The 20339-nt window shown below is 35.8% G+C and overlaps 1 protein-coding gene across 6 annotated transcripts in view; it reads left to right on the top strand.

The window, feature by feature from the left end:
* The window catches only part of LOC118737979 (homeobox protein homothorax), a 615436-nt gene that overhangs the window by 502186 nt on the left and 92911 nt on the right, over positions 1-20339 (top strand). For all 6 annotated transcript variants that reach the window (XM_036468825.1, XM_036468823.1, XM_036468822.1 and 3 more), the window contains one exon: positions 9916-9939. In XM_036468825.1, coding sequence (XP_036324718.1) covers positions 9916-9939 — 24 coding nt within the window. The remainder of the gene's footprint in view (positions 1-9915; positions 9940-20339) is intronic.

The following is a 20339-nucleotide window of genomic DNA, read 5'->3' as shown; positions in this document are numbered from 1 at the left end:
ATTTTTAAGATTTATTTTTGAAAAATTACGGACTAATATACACCCGACCACGTCCTCGAATTTAACCGCTATAAAAAAAAAACTCTGTAAAATTCCATCAGATTTTTTTTTTTTTTTTGGTGCAGATAGACGAATAGATATTCGAAATGGCCTTTTAAAATTTTATTCTTGAATATCCTTGAAAATGTTTAATATTTATTTTTGAAAAATTGCGGACTAATATACACCCGACCTCGTCCTCGAATTTCGTTGTTCTAACTTTATTAGCTTAAAAAAATAAAATTAAACAAAAGCGCACTTTCAAGACCTTCTCGTTCTTGCGAAGTCATCAACTTTTTGTTTATTCTAAAGTGGAAACTCTTTCATTTGATACCCATATTGTTATTCTACATATCGTACGTTTAATAATAGAAACAATTATTTCCAAATTTTAATTTTGTGGGAAAACGCAATCAAAGTTTGATCAATTCATACAGTTGGTATACCAAAAGCCAGATGAAATGTCACATATCTTCGCCACTTTTGGGATGTTTAGTCATCTGTTAGGCTGATCATATTCTCCTTATGAAACTTATTAACTATAGGATGACATCTTCAAAAACGTAAATTTTGAATTGCATCTCTATATTATTAAACGTGCGATAAATTGCGGTGAATTTTTTAATACTCAGGGCTATCACAGAACACATCGTAGCTTCGATTTTCGCGAAATTTACGAAAGTGCTATCACAAAATCCGAATGGCTTCGAACGTATATTCGAAATTCGTAGAGCATTCATTGAATCCGTTCGTAATGAAGATTCGTACAGATACTCTACGACGAGTTTATGCTGTCGGAACAAAAATTAATGTTATAGTTTTATATAATTCTATATATTTGTGTAAAAGTAGACGTGAAATACCATACATACATTCATGTGCTAAACGCTATTTAATGAATGACTATCTTTTTTGTAGCGAGGAAATATATTAGTAAAGAAACCTAATTACTTCAATAGCATAAAAATTAATTAAAAAAAATGTTTTCTCTTTAAAAGAATACAATCTAAACTAAAAAAATATCAAAAAAAGAACAACACAATTAAATAAAAAAAAAATTAAAAAAAGCTCCGCTACCCGACGACTCGGACTCGAACTCGGATCTTTCAATTGGCAGTCTAGTGCTTTGCTCACTCGGCCATTGCGACTGCTGAAGCAGCGTGAGTAAAACGGCATACATAAATGTCTATTGTTTCCTTTGCACTAGCTGATTTCGAATCAGCATTCGAAGCTGGCAACGATATTTTTGAGTAGCAGGCATTCGAATTCATAGATTTTCTACGAAGGACTCCGTGATAGCCCTAAATATTTTTTGAATTAATCGTATCTTTGAAATTTCAAAGTTTTTGGAAGATATTCTGGCTTTTGAGAGAAAAATTGAAATCGTAGTTTTATTGTACATATTTGGCCCACAGTTTCTTAAATATATCGTCACTAGACGCGAATAAAGGCGCGCTAGTGAATAGATGCATACAAAAATTTTACGAAAAAAGGCGCTTAAGAAAAACTGCGGCGAAGAAAGACGCCTAACCTAGTTGACGGCGAAGAAAAACGCGTAATCAACGATCTATACTTGGCGAAGGACTGTCACTCAGCACAATTCCCCAAAAACTACTAACAGAATGTATATAACTACTAACAGAATGTACATACGAAAATAACTTTACGCGTCCTTCTTGGCCGTCAAATATGTTAACGCATCTTTCTTCGCGGTCAACTTTTGAGCTCGCCCCTTTATTCGCGTCTAGTGACGATATTGATAGTTAAGTGTTTTTTGAAGTTTTTTGATTTTTATCGCACTCACAATAACTCTCTCGCTTAGCTCACGCTGCGACCGAGCGCATAGAGCCATACCTATGGGCAGTTTTTTGTTTTCTCTAAGTATGGACGTGATAGTCTCCGTCGCACCAATTGCTTCTACAGACTTGCCGAAATCCTTTGAGGAAAAGTTCTACGAGTGCACAGCATATAATTCGATCGGCCTCATTGGCATGACGTTTCTATAGTTCTTTGGCTGAGCTTAGGAAATCTTTACTAAAGTTTTAAAATTCCCGTTACCTAAAATACAACAATGAACCACACCTTTACAATAGATTATATTTAGTAAGATGGAATGTTCTTAAAGTATATGCTCATCCTCCACTATTACTCTTTCTCATTCCTACGAGAACAATGTTTGTAGTAGTCGCTTTTCGAGCTAATCGTGACCTAGGCCATTTAAACCAATTGGGAATATTGTGACCCAGCTTGTACTTCACACGTTTTGGAAGGTTCGAACCGATGATCTATGGAATAATAAAACAGCGCTTTCGTCTATAGGCAGACTGACCCCTCAACTCGTTATAGCTTATGTGGAAACTGATTACAATATTTATGCCGATATGCCTAGGCAGAGCCTGAATTTTAGGATGAAAGCTTTTAGCACTTAGAGGAGTAGTACAAATAAATGCCAAACTAAATTGCTTTAAAAACTAGGACGCTCTTTGTATTCGCTTTCTTAACCAAGCTGTCAAACGAATTGATAACTTGTGCTGTACGCAAGCAATTAATCTTTAACTGCGAATATGTAAAAATAAAACCCAAATAAAAATACAAAACAATAAAAATTTTCAGAAAAAAAAATTCAATTAAGCCAAAATTTTTACTGGGCAAAAAACTTTCTCACGCATTTTTATGTTGTCCGTTAATGTAGACGCGTTGGCCCAACCCATTTTCAAGGCTGTCGCGCGGCTGTAATGACCTTCCCACAGAGCAACCAAATAAATATATTTAATAAAATAAAAAATCGTTAAAAAAAAGCAAAGCGAAAACATATCTGCTACTGAAATTGACATACTCGAGCAAATGTGCTTCAATACATACATAGTCACAATCATCGCTCAACTCGATTTGATCGACGCTTAAGCAGCAGCGTTTGTGGCTTACCAAAACAAATAGTTTGCAGTGAGATGGCAAAATAAAAAATAAAAATAAAATAATAAGTATTAACAAATTTCACCACCACTCCAGAGGCGGGCGCGCTCGTCGCGACGGCAGTTGTCGTCAAACCAATTTTGCATACCAATTTTTGCCAAAGCGAATTGCGCCGATGCAGCGCGCATTTTAAATTTGAGGCATGCAACGAGCGCGCTGCAGTGGCGGTAGCAACAGCAGTCACAGTCAGCGGTGGGACAAACAAAATAACAATCAGCCGTGCGGCGGCAGCAGTTTGTGTACGTATAAATGTTTTTATAATCAATTAACAAAACAATAAACGTTTGTCGTACTGCCAGACACGTATTTCATTTGAGTATCTAGAATATTAAAATGGGATCAACTGACGGCACTGACTTTTCGGTCGGTCATTTAAATGCGACGAAGTGTATCGCAAGAGTAAAAGCACAAAAGCAAAACAAAAGAACCTAAGTAAATATGTGATGGAAAAGGCAGAAAAAACTGGATAGACTTATTTGAAGAATACGCGCAAATGATGCGCGCAACTTAGCCTCTGCAAATGGATAGAACTTCAGTGAAAAGTGCAAAGCGCACAAGATGACAGCGACAGCGACAGCGCGGCGACGCTAAAGCAGTGATTGCGTCTCGCACGCTCTGACAACTTGGAAAGAACGTTAGTGGAATGCTTAAGAACATTGTTTACATTTTGTTGATAAACAGCGAAATCAAAATCCTCGAAACTGTTTAAAATGCTGCACGGCCGTGGCAAATCCCAATGCGATGCGATGGTAAACGGGAGAACGCGCGAACGGGTGAAAGCGGCGCGGCGCGGTAAGCGAGAAGCATTGAAATTGTCGCTATTGTGGCGCGCTAGTCGGTTGTACCTGGCGTGGCAATATGCGATGGCAGTGCCATGATTGCGGAGTTAACCGCTTGCACCTCCGATCCCGCTCAAGGAGACGCGCTGCAATTTTAAAGATTTCTGTCACCAAATAACGCAAAATTTCCTTTGACTCGGTATTTCTTCGCGCTAAAAATAAAGGCATGCGCGCGCTCAAGAAGGTGCGAATGAGCGCTTAAACTTGTAAGTGCAGAGCAAAGTAACTAGTAACTGTATGTGTGTGTGCAATCTTGCGAGTAGGGCGCTATCGATCGATGGCTGCCGTCACTGCTGTGGTCGCTTAAGACGATTATTTATGAACTCTTCGGTCAGCCAAGTGTCAACTGAATTGACTGCATTTGGCACAAACGCACTGGGCTAGGACGTGAACGAGTCCACGATGAAATGAAGCCTTAAAGTATGGCACAACTAAAGGTTCAATGCGGCGAACTCTTGTCGCAACAACGTGTATCAATGCATGTTCGAACAGCAGCTACAGCGCGCGCACAACAAATCTACACAATGCATTTACAAGTAAAAGCGACACCAATCACGAATGAATGAGAGAGGGGGCAGAGGCAAGCGACAAGCGCGCAAATGAATGAAGGAAGCTTATGAAAAACAAAAAAAAAAAAACAAAAAAACAAAGCGAAACTGCAATGTTGCACGCATACATACACATGCCTATAGACGCATATGACAGTCTTAAAATCCGTAAACAGAAAAAAGTCAGAAATAAATAAAAGCGATATTTTTTTTGTATGTATTAATTTCGAAGATCATTCCGCGATCAGCCAACAGCGTACAAATCAACAAAACCTTCAGCTTAATTTCTTGCGCACAGACTCCGCATTGCACTGTGTACTGCTGATGATATCCCCCAGTGATTTTAAGGTGTGCTGCAGGTATTTGCAGTCAACTTTTTCCTCAGCGCTGCAGCTACATATACTACATTTATTTCATTTGATTTTTACTTTGTTTAATTTGATTTTATTTTCAATATTGATTTTTTTTTTACCTCTCCCAACTTGCCTGTGGCGGATCACATTTCAATGAAGCGCAAAATTATTATGGTTAGTTGTGCGCTTGCTGATGAGTTTTGCCTGGCTGAAACGATGGCCAAAGCAACTCTGCAACGATGCCGCTGATCGCTCACCAGGGACAAATGGTTATGGCTTTGGAGTGATGATCAACACAACACGATCAATGTGATTTCCGCGCATTTCAGTACAATATTTAAAGGAAACGCATGGCCGTGCAGAAAAAAGCAAAGAATACACACATACAGACATTCATTTTGTACTTGTAGGATTTTGCTTATAAAAAAAATATTTTTATTGCTTAAAGCTGAATTTATGTGACAAGCTTTGGCGTACACCGAGGGAGATATACACTTTGAGGTGTTTTGGTGACACTATTGAAGGGAATAAGCATTCATCGAGCACGATAACAACGTACAGCAAAAGTAGAGAAAAAACTTATTGATAAAATTTTAAAGCAAGAAGGCGCTCCTTTGTGCTGTTATCAAACCTTGTTCGACCTTGGCCAAGGAGAATGAAGTCCGGGCATTGAATTTTTTGATTTAATGCCAATTGCTTGCTTTCGAGCTTCCCTCTGAATGGATTTTGTTTTCAGTGTGGCGAATAGAGTTCTAGATGTGATTTTTCGATGTATTATTCGTAATATTCTTACTACATGTTTCTGTTTAAGCAGATATTTATCGAAATTGTTATCGCAATCGAATTTTTCTCAAACTTTTCCCACCAAAACTTTTGACAACAATTTCTTACTTCAGAGCTTCTTTGTGAATTATTTTTTATATTCCATAGAGCTGAAATAAAATTCTTTCGCACTACAAAGTACATTATTTTGACGCGAATTAATTGTTTTGCTCGTCATTGTTCTATCCGATAAAAACAAACAAATTTTTAGTAGGTGAGTTTTCCCTAGAGTGCCATTCAATTCCTCGTTTCTTCGATTAGATTTTTATTATATTCTTACAAATTTTCTATATCAATATCAATGAAAATAGTTTTATCGATGTCGTTATCGATTTCATTATGAGTGTCATTTTCGATGTATTAAATAGATGTCAATTTTGATGTATGTATATCAGGAAATTGTTAACTAAGTTTATAAATATACACAGTTACCGATTTATTTATCGGTATGAAGCTTTATCGATATTTTTGTAAAAAATTATCACTCGATATTGCTTTCCATTTCGTTTCTCTATCGCTTTCGTGCCTCTCCACGAGAATCGCTGCGTATTTACTGCAAACTAACTCAAGCGATAGGGTGCAATAGGTTAAAGTGTGACATCTGGCAATCCAGTTACAGTTTTTCGACTATATCCTTTTCGAACTCAAGCGTCACCGTTCGTCCTGGGCACCTTGAGTGGGTTGGCAGAAAGTTATGAACTTTACTGGAGCCACTGTACTTGGTTTAAGGGTTCACTAAGCTCTACAGGGTCCCTCCACCGTGAGGTGTGACTGCACTCGATTGTCTGTCTTGGAGCAAGCAAAGTTTGAAGTAACTTATTTCCAACGCTGTACCCAAGAAGTGAGACACATTGTTCTTATGTATATCTTAGCCTCGCAAAAGCGGCATAACAGCTAAGGAAAATATGATGATATGGTTCCGAATAGTTACTACAATGTGGTCTTTAGGTAATGCTGAGATTCCTCAACTGCGCTGTCCAAAAACACTGATCAAGTTTCTTGAAATTAAGAGCTTACTGCCGCTAAACTTTGCTAGGCTTCCGTGTTTAAAAAACTTTGTATTGGTTATTTGTTACAGATTGACTGTGTGACCTATTTGTTTAGAAAAAAAGAAAAAATTTTATAGACTTTCCCATCGTATAGACGTTGAGGCCATCACCAAAAATTCTTAGAAATTGGCAACACATCAAATAAAAATTTGAAATTTTGTGCCATCCCGTATGCCTTTTAAACTTAAATATTCTTCTAACAGTCGAAATGTCGAAATGGCAGACACTTAAAATGTATGCACCTTTTATTGATTTGCTTATGACGAATCGCAATATGCCACAGAAAAATGTGCGTCTAACACGCCTTCAAACGCTTGTCTCACATAAAAAATAATAATAAAAAACTTCGATAGTGCTTTGATGAACCTTTTTAACGCCCTAAGCTTTTTATTAACAAAAACCTTTAATTTACTTATTTCATTTCATTGGTACATCAAGAAATTTAAACCCGCTTACAGTTTGCCACCATGATTTATGTGCTACTCAGCAGTTTTTTTTTTATTAATTCTGAAATGTTAGTTTTGGCTTTAGTGTTAAGTTTTTTCGTTTTGCCTTCACATTCTTAACGTTTCGCGCCTTTGCGCCGCAACTTTTCAGTTTTTAATGGGCTCTGACTTATATACTTCAATCCAGCCGTTGTTCGACACATGCTCGTTCATTCAAGAGCACTCCTCTATATGGACACACATTCCATCTTAGTAAGTCTGATTTTCATTCATTCATTTATTCATTTGAGCAGTCATTCACCGTCCCACCTCAGTGCCTCATGCACTCGGCGCATCTACATACATACATACAGGCAACCCATTCGGCATACATCATTTGATTGATGGCAAAGCATATATTTCATTTTTATTCGCTAATAATACCGTACAGACAAAATATTATTAAAATGTATGTGGTCGCACGCATACATCACTAAATTACTGTAGCATTTGAAAAAAGTATTAATTCAAACCCCAAAATACACCGACATTCAGAAACAAATCACAGCTTTGGTTGGCTTAGCGTTGTTGTTTTAAGACTTAAGTTGTTGCATGGTTATTATTCAAAAAGTAAAAAAAAAAAAAATCAAAATATGTACATAAGTAAATAAGTTCGCTTTTGTTTAGTTTAAGAGTGAAATATTGCGGTCTTTAATATGCTAGTGATTTTTGATGACACCATAGAGGCGAATAAATTGAAAGATTGGTTAATTTGTTTGACATAACTAAAATGAGTGTGTGTGTGGCCCCTATTTTGATCTACATACGTACGTGTATATAAAGAAAGTTATATCGATGAAATGACATACATGAGATTAATGTCGAATGATTTGGACTCATTTTTGAGTCAGAAAAGCCTCAGAATTCTGAGTTGTCACCGTCTATATGAGCTCAAAAAAGAGTCAGAAATGAGCATATTTCCCTTCTTAGAAGGGCACGCCAATATGAGTCCAAATTAGTCTGGTTAATTGGTCTCAGAATCATATTTATGATGACAGAAATACTCATTGTTTAAAGGATATGAACTTTTATTTCATTCAAATTTTCAGAAATTCCTTGAAGCTTAAAATCGTAATGAAAATTCTGTCTTTCTAAGTCTTCCTAAGTATCGAATTTTCTCAAGGCTCAACGACATCATAAAAACCGAAGAAATACACTTTCTATTTAATATTTCTGGAGCTTTATATATAAGAGTAAAATAAATTGATTCTAATTGAAAGCGATTTCGATTGGAAACCCCTTTTCCTCTTTAGGACACTTTCATTAACAATACCATTTTGCCTATTTACCAATTTTTTAAGATTACGTATTTTTTATAGGTCCACCAAAACTCCAAAAGAGGCAATGCGGGGCTCATACAAAATAACGGGCATTATTTTTTTCAACTTTTTTTTACCACCCTAGTGCATGTATGTACATATGTATTTGCTCTCACCTCGTCGTTTTACCATTTTTGGTTTGGAGCCCGCCAAAAGCATTATTAATCCCAATTGCAGCCCTCCCCCCGCTCATCCACACGAAGGGCGCAGTTCGCATGACGTACGTGACTTTTGTTTTTTTTTTTGCGCCGCGTCACGATAGACAGGAGTTGGTTAAGTGTCGAGATCTGAACTATTTATCTACTGAACTAAAATCATCAGCTGATTATTATGTCTTTATGTTAGTTAATAATTTATCCTCTCTCAATAAATGTATCGCTTTCTAAATTCTTTTTACTTTCGTTTTTAAAATGCAAATATAACTTTGGACATGTTGGCTGTCATAAAATAATTGTACATATACGAATAGTGCTTATCATAACTAAACGACACTCACATATTAACAATAATTAACTATTTATGTATTTTATTGTTTTTTAATTTTAATTATTTTTATATAAAAGTATTCTTCAAAAGTCGTATAAAACCAAGGTTCAATGTTTCTGCTATATTCAAAAACAAAATAAGCAAACTTATTTAAAAATTTATTAGAAAAATTAGGAGCATGCAGTTTTTTAGCCCACAAAATTTTAGTTGTGCAAGTCTGAGGTGGCTAGTCGTTAATTTTTAGCAATTTTTTGTTGAAGATGTTGCTCATTTTCTCCATAAAATCCTCCTTTAATATACTTATTACGGAAGAAAATGAGTGGCATCGTGAACAAAAAAAATAAATTTCAAAAATCAACAGCTAGTCCCAGCTACTTCAACCTATCACTTTGTTAAAATTAAGTTTAATGGGCTACAAAATATTTGTACGAAATTAAAAAGCTCGAAATTTTTACGAAAGTTTACTGATTTGCTTTTAATGTTGCACGAAAATTTAAACTTGGATTTTTTTATGTAAAGTTATGATACACCCTGTTTAAGTAGTGCCTTGACAAGTTTCACTCTGTGTAGGTATCCTGACCCCATGTTTTACCAGACCTGAGCTTTCGATCAATGTTTAGATTGCCGTTAAATTTCTACAAAAACCGACTCAAGATTTAGCTAGGCACTTTAACGGCTATAGAAATTTGTATATGACTCCAGTTCGTATTTTATTGAATAACATTCACAATGATTTTTCGAAAAAATATTTTGGCTGCATCTGACATTAAACCCAAAGATTTGCTATTTTTATATCGGAGACTTAATACGAAAGTAGGAAATAAAAAACTACGTTGACATTTTTTAGTGCGCATTCCTTAGTAGTTAGCGGCAATATCCTTCTTTTAAATTGTATGTATTGAATATTTCGAAGCGGCTTTAGATCGTCTGAAATTAAAAAAGTATAATACATACATACATGTATAAATATTTTAATCACATTCCTTTCTTATTCAATTTCAGACAATTTCGGCACAAGTGCAAGTGGTAAGTAATAAAAAAATTTAGCAGAAAAGTACTTTATTCAATATTTACATACATATATTTTCGGAATTTTTAAGTAGGTGATACGATTATAAAAGGGAAACGATTAAAAAAAAAAATTAATCGATTTGAACTTTTGAACTTGACCAGTAGGTTACGAACTGTGTAAGCAAAGACAAAAAATACACATATGTATCTACATATGTATGTACAAGCATATCCAACTTACAATAAAAAGATTAGATTGTAGTTTGTAGTAAAAATCCGCAATTACTATAAATACTCCTGCAATAATTACGGAATTTGAGCAACAAAAAGCATATAAGACATTCTGTATCAAATAACACCAATAAAACATTATCATGCGATACGCTAAATGGCTGAACTAATCGGCAGCGTTTAACTTTTTTTTTTTAACAAAAAAACGAGTTAACTTACATATGTATACACCCTTCCTTCTCAACGAAAAATAAATTTAAGAACTCAAAGGTAACAGCTGAGCTTAGCGCATGCAACGACAATCATATATTTCACTGATACACACACAAATTCACATATATGTATGTACGCCATGTGAAACATCTCCAACAAATAAGGTGTGCGTGTGCTTTCTTGACTTGATATGCCTGTGTATCTTTTCATTTAGCATTTGACAGGACCTATAATTATGACCAACCATAACCCATCATCAACTTGCATTCGCGACGCGCAAAGCGATACGTGTAGATATACAATAAATTTTCTGATTAAAAACCAGCTTATCATTATTATAGGTTCGCTGGCTCATCGCTCGCTGGATGGCTGCTGCAACAACAGACAAAGTTTAAATGAGTAGCTAGTTGGCTGGCTGATTGTTGCTGGTATATACACTCCATTGCTTTGCTGCTCTAAGGCATTCACAAGAGCTGACTTTTTGACTGAGTTGAGATTACGGTTTTTTTGTTTGTTTAATTTAGTTTTTTTTTTTTTGCTTTCCATTCCCTGTCTCACTCAAAGTAAATTCTTGTCGAATTCGAAATTTTTTCTTTTAAACGCCTTTTTCAGCATGCGCAACAAAGTGCTCCAAGTGCCTATTGGCCTTTGAAAAAGGGACTCCATTATAGTTTGTGTTTGGTGATTTCATGCTCATGGACAAGCTCACCGTTAAAAATACATTGGTTGATGGTACCTACAGACATATATGTACATATAAAAACATACATATGTACAAATGTTATGAATTACCGGTTTTTAAATGAAATATACTCACGCTGGACATTTAATATCTGCAGTAAGTCTGCAACATGTTGCCGAAACATTATAGAAAGTGGAATTATTTCAAGTTAGGCGTTCAAATTCTTTCCAAACCCAGAAGCGGATGATAACTGTCATTAAATTATGAGAAATAGTTTCTAAATCTTACAAAGAGGTAAAAGAAAATTTTTATCAACTCTGTTTAAAGCGCGATCAGTGCTGGGGTTGGCTTTCTTGTGAAACGTGCAGAGCGCACAATTCCAACCGTCAAGCATGCGCTCATTCTACCGTATTCTACATATCAACTTCTCGTCGATCCATCTCGTAGACTCGATGCAGCTCCAGTAGCTTCATTGAATTTCAACCTGGAAATTGGCTTACGTACCTTGTCATAGTCAAGAAGATGGGACTTTGGCAGTGCTCGTAGGGGCGTTCCACACACTCCATGGAGGCATGGGCGCAAATTAACGATGTGGAAAAATCTCGCTTTGATGTAGATTATGCAGAGAAACTCATTCCGCGGCTTGAATGACAGTACTCAGAGTGTCCTGACACCCACCGCAGCCCCAAACTCAGCGCACAACCATTTTCTCGGGGGTTTCCCCCTCACATTAGCTCACTTCAAAGCATTTGTGCGGTTGCTCATCAAGGGATATTAGGCGTAAACATCGGAAGTCATGTGTTGCATGGTGAATGACGATCAAAACGTGCCCCCACACGCTCGGACTTCTGCACCCGAAACTATCGTCCTCTTACTAAAATTTCAAACTTCTTTGAAATTTACGGGAAGAAATTCTTTAGTGCAAGAAACTATGCATGAGGGATTTGTATTTATACGAGCGCATACATAAGTTGAAAGAATTCTACGGCATTAGAAATATTGCAAGATTTGCTTCATACAACACTCGCCCAGGCCTACGACCTGTTCTTGGCTACTTGAAGAGTTATTTTCCAATGCTATTAGCGTTCAAACTTTTTTCCTGTATTTCTATATACGCAGATAATTCTGTCTCTAATCTATAAATATGTGCATACAGTAAAGGTGCGCCTTCCACTCACACACCATCTACAATGTATGTATGTATGTAAATTAGTAATTTAATACCCTTTCTCAGCAGATCTACTTAAATAAAGAAATATTCAAATTATATGTATGTTTTGAAAAAGATCAAATTCTTCTCATATGTTTGAATTATGTGGCGTAGCGAGTGAAAGAAATCGTGGTCATACAAATATTCATATACATACATATATATAAAAATATACATATTGTATAATGCGTGCATCTGAACAAAAAGAAAATTTTGTTCTTTGAAGAATTTCCACAAATATTTCATTATTATTAGACATTTGGAGTTGAACGACAAATGAATGCGACAAAGGCAAAAATAAGCAACAGCACTAAGACAATTGAGGCATAGGAGAGCAAAAGATCAGTCAGCATGGGGATTAACAATTGTGGTGAAGGGTAGTGAGTGTTGCATGCCTGCTGTGTTATTTATTGTTCGAATTTCTAAACAGCATATGTCTAAGCAGAGGTCAAGGCAGTATACTTTGATACAAAATGTTGATACAATTACTTACTTATTTAATTTAATAAAAAAAAACTTAATTTTTTAGCTGCTAGGGTAGCATACTGACGACGCACAGTGGTTAAACGCTGGAATTTAATGTGCATAATTCACTGGAACCTTAATTTTTCATCCGGTTTGAGAGCAGTTAAGCCCGATTTTTGAAGAAAATTGATTCTCCTGTTCCAATTAATAAATGCACTTAATAAATGTTATGAAATAAAACCTAGTTGAAAACAATTGTAGGGTTCCCCCAAAACGAAAAAAACACGAGAAAAACTTGGAATGAAAATTAAAAATTTTAGGTTTTGAGTTTTTAGAAAAATTTCGAGTAAGCAGTTTTATAGATTGTTAAGTTAAAACCCAAAATTTTTCTAAGAACTATAATTAGATTTTATTTTTTTTAACATACAATTTTTTAGTTTTTATTTTTTGTTTCGGAGGAGCCGTACAATTGTTTTCAACTGGTCCTTTTTATGTAAAATCTATTAATTGGAACAGGAGAATCGAATTTCTTCAAAGTTGCTGCACTTGCACTAAAAAATTTAACACAAAGAAATGAAAATTAAAAAATCAGCCTCAATCAGTCTTTTGCAAATTTGATCAGCTGTCATTTACAAGAAAATAGCTAGATTGAGTGAAGAGTGAAGGCTCCAGTGAAGTATGAACAGTAAATGCCAGTTTTGGGCCACCGTGCAACGCTATTTGTTCTACTCAAATTAGTTCAATTTGAATTTTCTACACTTTTTATTTTTCCTCCATTCATGGTAACTTAATCAATAGTGAACATTCGCGCTGCTATTAATGCCACTTATGCATTGAAAATTTTCAAATAACTCACATATGTTTTGCACAATTTTCGGGGGGCAGACCAAAACAAAAATTAAAAAAAAAACAAGCGCAGTGCAAAAGATAGCATTCAAGTTGAAGAAAAACAAAATGAATAAGAGCATAGTTAGTATCAAGAATGCGCTGAAGCAACGCATAAGCTTGAAGAAAAAGCAGAAAATTGTCGGTTAATTAACTTTAGCACGCCATCATGCCACGGCTGATGCTTCGCAGTAGCCCCTCCGCCTCCGCTAGCGATTTGTAGTTTTTTGTTTTACATTTGTTTCTTTTTCGTTTTTTTTTTCTTCTTCTCTATTTGGAATGCCTCTTGCATTTAATACTGTACTGTTCTCCACCCTGCATTGCACATCGCCAGAAGCAATTTTGCGATCTCTTTTCCACACAAACACATATCTATATAGGCATGTAGCCCACGTACATATATGCGGCAAATTGCACATTTTATGCACTGAAATGATGGTTGCTGTTGTTTGTGCTGTAGCTGTTTTTAATTTCTGCATGGCAAACGCCTCATTTCCCTTCTTAATAAACCATTTTGTTGTTATGGCAGCGCGTATAAAATTAGTCTTACATATGGTAAAATACATGCCTCAAACACGGCATATGTAATACATACATACATTTGTATGTGCATATATGGATTCTTGTATATGTAGTTAGGTGCATGCTTGTTCGAACATGGCTGACACCAAGAAAAAAAAATGTAATTAAAAAAATGTAAAAAAGTTTTTGCAAAAATTGCATACAAGAAAATTTCAAAACAAAAAAAAAAAAATTAAATAAAAATTGAAAACAGCAGCAGTAGCCAACACAGCTGTAGCAAGTGAAGAAACAAAAAACAAAAAATATTTCGTGTTGAAAGATTTTCACATGCAGTGGCAAAGCCACTGTCAGCGTCCTGCAACAGTAATTGCCGCCCCAACTAAATAAATACAAGGCAAGCACAATATTTTTGTAAATGCATTCATATATACATAAGTACGTATATGCTCGTAGCTTGCATTTTTTTGCTTTTGTCTTTCCTGCCAGCCATAGCCGCCGCCTTAAGCGATTTCGTGACTTATGCGTTATAATTTTAACATTACAGTAAACACAGAAATTATCCGGCTAGTGGACGACTGTTGTGTGACGCTAAAATAAAATTAAAAACAAATGTAGCAAAGGGTGGTGCAGCGAGATACCTACATATATAATTTTTTAGATATATGTATGTACATTAGACCGGGTCTTTACGCATATGAAACTTTAGATTTGACTTTTTATACCATTCATGATTAAAAGTAGCCTCTTAACTTAAACAAGTAAGGCTTATTTCTTTAGAAAATTATTTTTGGAAACTGTACAACATTCAACCATAACCAAGTACCCTTTTTCAAAACTATAACAATAGGCCAGTCATTATCAGAACATACCCCGTGGAATAAGCTTTTTAAAGCTTTCTATAGTTTTAATATGGGCGCGCACAGACTGAAACTCCTCTCGGTGGTCTTTGCAAGACTTTGCCGCATATATATTTTTTTCCAGCGTATTACAAGCTTTCCAAATATAATAGAAGGGAATAGGTGTAGGATATGGCTTACGAGCATAGTAAAGTCTTACATATGCGTTTGCGTAAGTCTTTATTAAAAAAATGCTGCACATAATGCCAGATTTTTTTTTTTAATACGAGGCACTCAATTTAGCATGAATAGATAGATAGATTTTTTTCAAAATTTTCTTTTTGATGCAGCAATTTTGCTTACATTTGTATGTTTACCTTCAAAAAGAACAGAATTTATTATTTGGCGCACACGCAGACAATAACGTCCTTATGTGTGTATTTGGCACATGTGGTTGCAATTATGATGTCAGCGAAAATATTAGTACTTTTTGCTGTTTCATGCTGCTGACAATTATCCTACTAATCTTACTAATATTATAAATGTGAAAGTTTGTGAGTGAGTGAGTGTGTGAGTGTGTATATTTTTTTTTAATTTGGCACACAGATAAGTTTTGATTTTAATTAACATATTGGATATTTTTGAAGATATTTGCCAACTTTACCAAAGGTTAAAATCATTTAAATAAGAGGTTAAATAAAATATTACAACAATGTAGGTGTTAAGCGAAATATTTAAGTTCAAAAACAACGTATTTTAAAAATAGCTTTGAGAAGGGTAGCCACCTGTGTTCATGTGTGTGTTCATAAATTAAAATCAATTTAATCAAGGAGTTAAAAAACTTATATGGTTGATACCCGAGATCAGTTTAAGAAGCCTTTATATATTTGTAAACTATTCTTGAAGTGGGTTGCCACCTGTTTAGAAATTTACAGCCAGTTTAGTTATTAAGCCAAACGAAATATTTTAATATCCAGACGAAAAAGGTATAAGTAAGCTTTATTCCGAAATTATCAATCAATATAATTGAAATTTAAATGACATATGAGCCGCTTACTTTAAAAGTGGCATAAGTCACTTCACACCTCTTGTGCTTAAAGGACCAAGTACTTGTATCTGAACGCATCGGTTATTCGTTCAACTTCATCAACCAAAGGTAAAAGGCTTTGTCGTTACGGAGTGAGTGGTGTCACATTCAAAATAAACTACTCATATTTTCAAATGGGTATCCAACGAGAGAGGTTTAAGTATGCTTTATTTCTAAAATACTTTTAAAGAGAGAGAGATTAAAGTAGGTTTTATTTATAAAATATTGCTGAATAGGGCTGCCATCAGTTTAAAAGTTCTAGTTCAATTTAATGAGAGGTTAAATGAAACGCTACAATAAGAGTGTGAAACGAAAGAATATAAAGAAATGATTCTACAAAAAAATTTTACTGGGTCGCTACCTGCTTTAAAAGTCATATTAAACTTAATTAATCAGTTGAAATATTACGTACATTGAGGTATAATACTACGCCGAATTATTTCGAAAATATTTCACTTGAGAGTTGCCAAATTCTCAAAATAATGTTTAATAAAATTTAATACTTTGTTTTTGATAACTAATTAAAATTATATTGTTACATACTATAATGACTATCTACGAAAGATAGAGTGTTTTTCATACTGAAACGGGCGATTGTAATATTTGTCGTACACATTGACCATGCCCTGAAATACATTTTGTATCGCAGAGCTCCCAGGAAAGGCATATATCAAGACTGGCACGACTAAGATTACTATTGGAGTATATCGGCTCATCACCTCTAAAATAGGAAGTGATAAGGCCTACCTCTCGGAACCTTTCAATACCGTAACACAGTCCGTAAAGAAAAAATCAATATAGGGCTCTTCACCTTCGATAAAGACTCTAGAAGATATAACTTAGACTGAGAGAATTCAATATTGTATGTATCTCATAAACAAAGCAAATGGTGGCATATTATTATGTGGCATTAGAAGACACTAACATGTAAATTTCGGCTTCTATGTAGCTAGTAGGCCCTCACTTCACACCCCCTGATACCAGCGTACCTCAAACGTCCCAGCATATTTCTTTTAAAATTAGCCATAATTTGTATTAGAGTAATCCCCACCTTATTGAAAGGGAAATGATCACGTACGATTATTCACTTCCAGAAGGAGCCCTATTTTTAATTTATGTTATACATATCAGTTAAGAAAGTCGCCACAAGTAGAGTGAATGCTAATTGTTGCGGCAAATGTTATCATACACATGCACACGAATATTTTTTTGTTAAATACAACTTTCTTTAGTTCATATCTAATTACTGGGGAAAACCCTTCCTCAAAAATATAAAATTTCTGATTTCATTATTTCTCTTTGATACTAAGTTTTTTAATCTGTGGTAAAAACATATTATTTTTTATACCACTTAAGTATTCTTTCAAGCATTTTTTCTCATTACCATAATTTATATTTTAACCATATTCTTTGACTGCTATGTAAAATCTTTCTTCTTCCTTTTGCAATATGCACACGGTATAAATAACTTCTTCACCAATAAATTCAAAACCACAGCAAAATAAAAAAACAAAACATAAAAAGAAGAAAAAAAACCAACTATCCACTACACAACAACTAAATATAAACATTGTATTTTGTCACTGCAGCAATACAGTCTGCCACATTGACAGTCCATCAAATAAGTAAACGTATTCATGTCACATCAGCGCCACGCACAGCAGGAGATTTGTATCCAACAGGTAAATACATATGTATGTATGTACATATGTGTTTATGTATGCAAGCATGATGGTTGGTGGCTGCGGCTATGGCTGGGACTTTGTTGCTGTTGCTGCACCGCTTGGATGTCATCACTCAGTCATTCACTCTCACTCAATGGCGGCTACGCTGTGCCGCCCGCCACTTTGGTGGCTGTTTGTCTTCATTATTGCATTGACATTGGAGGCTTTCGAATAATTTGTTCAGTTGCATTTGAAGTGCAAATATGTAGGAGATTGTGAACATACACACATTCATACTTTGTATGCATGGTTTACAATAACCATGCTCACACTGTGTAGTAACAAGCAAGAGGAGTTGAATTAACCTGGCTACTTGCAACATTGTTGTTAAACGCCACTTTTCGCCCTCACCAACGTAGTGCCTGCTTTAATCGGTCGACAGTTTAAAAAAAAAAACATTTTTTTCGATTCAATCAAAATGGTCTTAGGCCGAGGCCACGCAATGAGCGGCAAAGTGGCGAGCGGCTGAGCGACTGAGTGGCTTAATTCAAACATATGAAATACTGTTGAAGTGGCCATACTCTGAGCGACTGAGCGGCTTTTTTGTGTGGCGCTGGTCAGCCGCTCAGCCGCTTTGCCGCTCATTGCGTGGCCTCAACCTTAGGAGAAGTCCTCTTATCCAGGCGAAATGTACTTTGAAATATTGCATTTCTGTATTCACAGGACCAAGCAACAGCCCAGCTGTTCACAGGTTGTGACAGGAGCTCCTTCACATCGCTGTGACCTGTGACAAAAAGCAGTTTAATTAGGAAATAATTCGAAGCGATCGTGAGAGAGAGTTCAGTTTACCTGGCTGAGTTATTCCTCGACCAGTTTCAATCAGGCTTTGAATGTACTTAGAGCCCCGTTTCACGCTTGGCTGTCAAAGTAGATATTTACCCTCCTAATCTGTGTCACACTGATGCTTTTACAGTCTACTGCCTCCTGTATTTCCACCCCTTTCGATGTGCTAAACAGGAGTGTTTCCGATAAAATGCACCTCCTCCAACTCTGGCATTCACTTTCATTCACTTTCGATCCATCGAGATAAATGCCCACTGGACCTCTGTTCGAGAGGCTGTCACTGTCCAATTCACAACTTAGAAGGGTGTATATAAAGACGGTACATCCTGTGTACTCACAAATTCGTTTTTTGAGGCATCAAGTCGAATTTTCCAAAGTTTGCCGACTGCTCATATGCCGGGTTGAAGCAGAAACCAGGGCTACTGAGCCTGACGACATCCTACATATGTATGTATAAAGCTGGCATAATTTTGTACTATACAGCCAGTAGAGTGCCTTTGAGGAGAGTTTCTATCTGTTTACAAGGCGCTCTTTCAGCAGGGCAATATATACATAGATGCTTTTTTAACGCTCTTCAATATTGGTCGCCAGTATAGCTTTTTGTCTAGGTTTGCCTCGCACCAAAGAGTAGAAGTAGAAATCCACCTATAGCGGGAAGCTGCACATTAGATACCTTTTTTTAACAAGCACACAGCTAGCATAAAAAAAATTGTATTTAATTTTAAATATCCGTATCATATCATTTCGCGATAAGTTCCACGTCATCAGCGGAGGCGATAACCCGATAGCTTTCTTTTTAAGGGCTACTAGGACGTCGTTGACGTTGATAAATTTAAACCCTAGGTAGTTTTTTTTCTTGGAGAAAGTCTGCAGACAGCATTTTACCCATATAAGCCCCTTGTCCTTTTAGAAGTCAAATGCATAACATTTAAAAAGTCGCAGCTAAATCTGCGCCGAATATTGATACACAGATGGGCGCTGCATATAAATCTCGTGTAAAGGGTGGAGAACCCCATAGCATAGATAGTTTTAGTTTACAACTGATTTTGTGCGAGTGACCTTGCAGCCATGAGCGTAGCCAGGTAACTTTAAAATTTTCCTTATATATATATAAAATAGTACCCTGAAATGCCAGCATAATACGGTCGAGCCCCCTCCCATCCCTAAATTTCATTCTGGCTACGCCGATGCTTGCAGCAAATATCGGCAAAATAAAAACGTGGACACTACGATGGATTTCAGATTAGTTGATAAACTGACAATATATTTTTACTAATAATTTAAAGCGGTGTTCATTTAAAAGTACAATAGGAACGTCGGGCTATTTTTGGAAATATGAAGTTTTTCAAGCGGATCTTGTCTATATGATTTATTGGCCTCTTTTGACGAAGTTGATGTTATAACCATGTAGCCAGTTAAGTTGCAAAATGTCACTGAACTACAAACGGGCGGCCGATGATATAGAATTGAAAGAGGCCGATTGGCCATTACATTCGATCGTTAAAGATAACAAGTCTCCAGTCGCGTTGTTTCGCAACTTTACCGACCGCGAAATTGTTTATTTATTTGCCGAGAATACTAATCTTAATGCTGCTAAGAAAAACAAATTGTTGATATTACTACTCGACATTAAACCGACAAACGGTTTTAGTGCCAAATAAGAAGAAGAATAAGTACTAAGGTTGTTCACGGATATGCCTTGGGGGCTTAAACTCCCCTTGTCGGAGGGAAATATACATACAAATTTGCCATCGTTTAATTTAAGATAACAATGGTA

The sequence above is a fragment of the Rhagoletis pomonella genome, unplaced genomic scaffold (assembly GCF_013731165.1).
Source record: "Rhagoletis pomonella isolate Grant_MI unplaced genomic scaffold, Rhpom_1.0 Rhpom_scaffold_00004, whole genome shotgun sequence".
Lineage (NCBI taxonomy): Eukaryota > Metazoa > Arthropoda > Insecta > Diptera > Tephritidae > Rhagoletis > Rhagoletis pomonella.
Note: the sequence above shows the minus strand (reverse complement) of the source record. Positions and strands in the feature narration are given on the sequence as shown.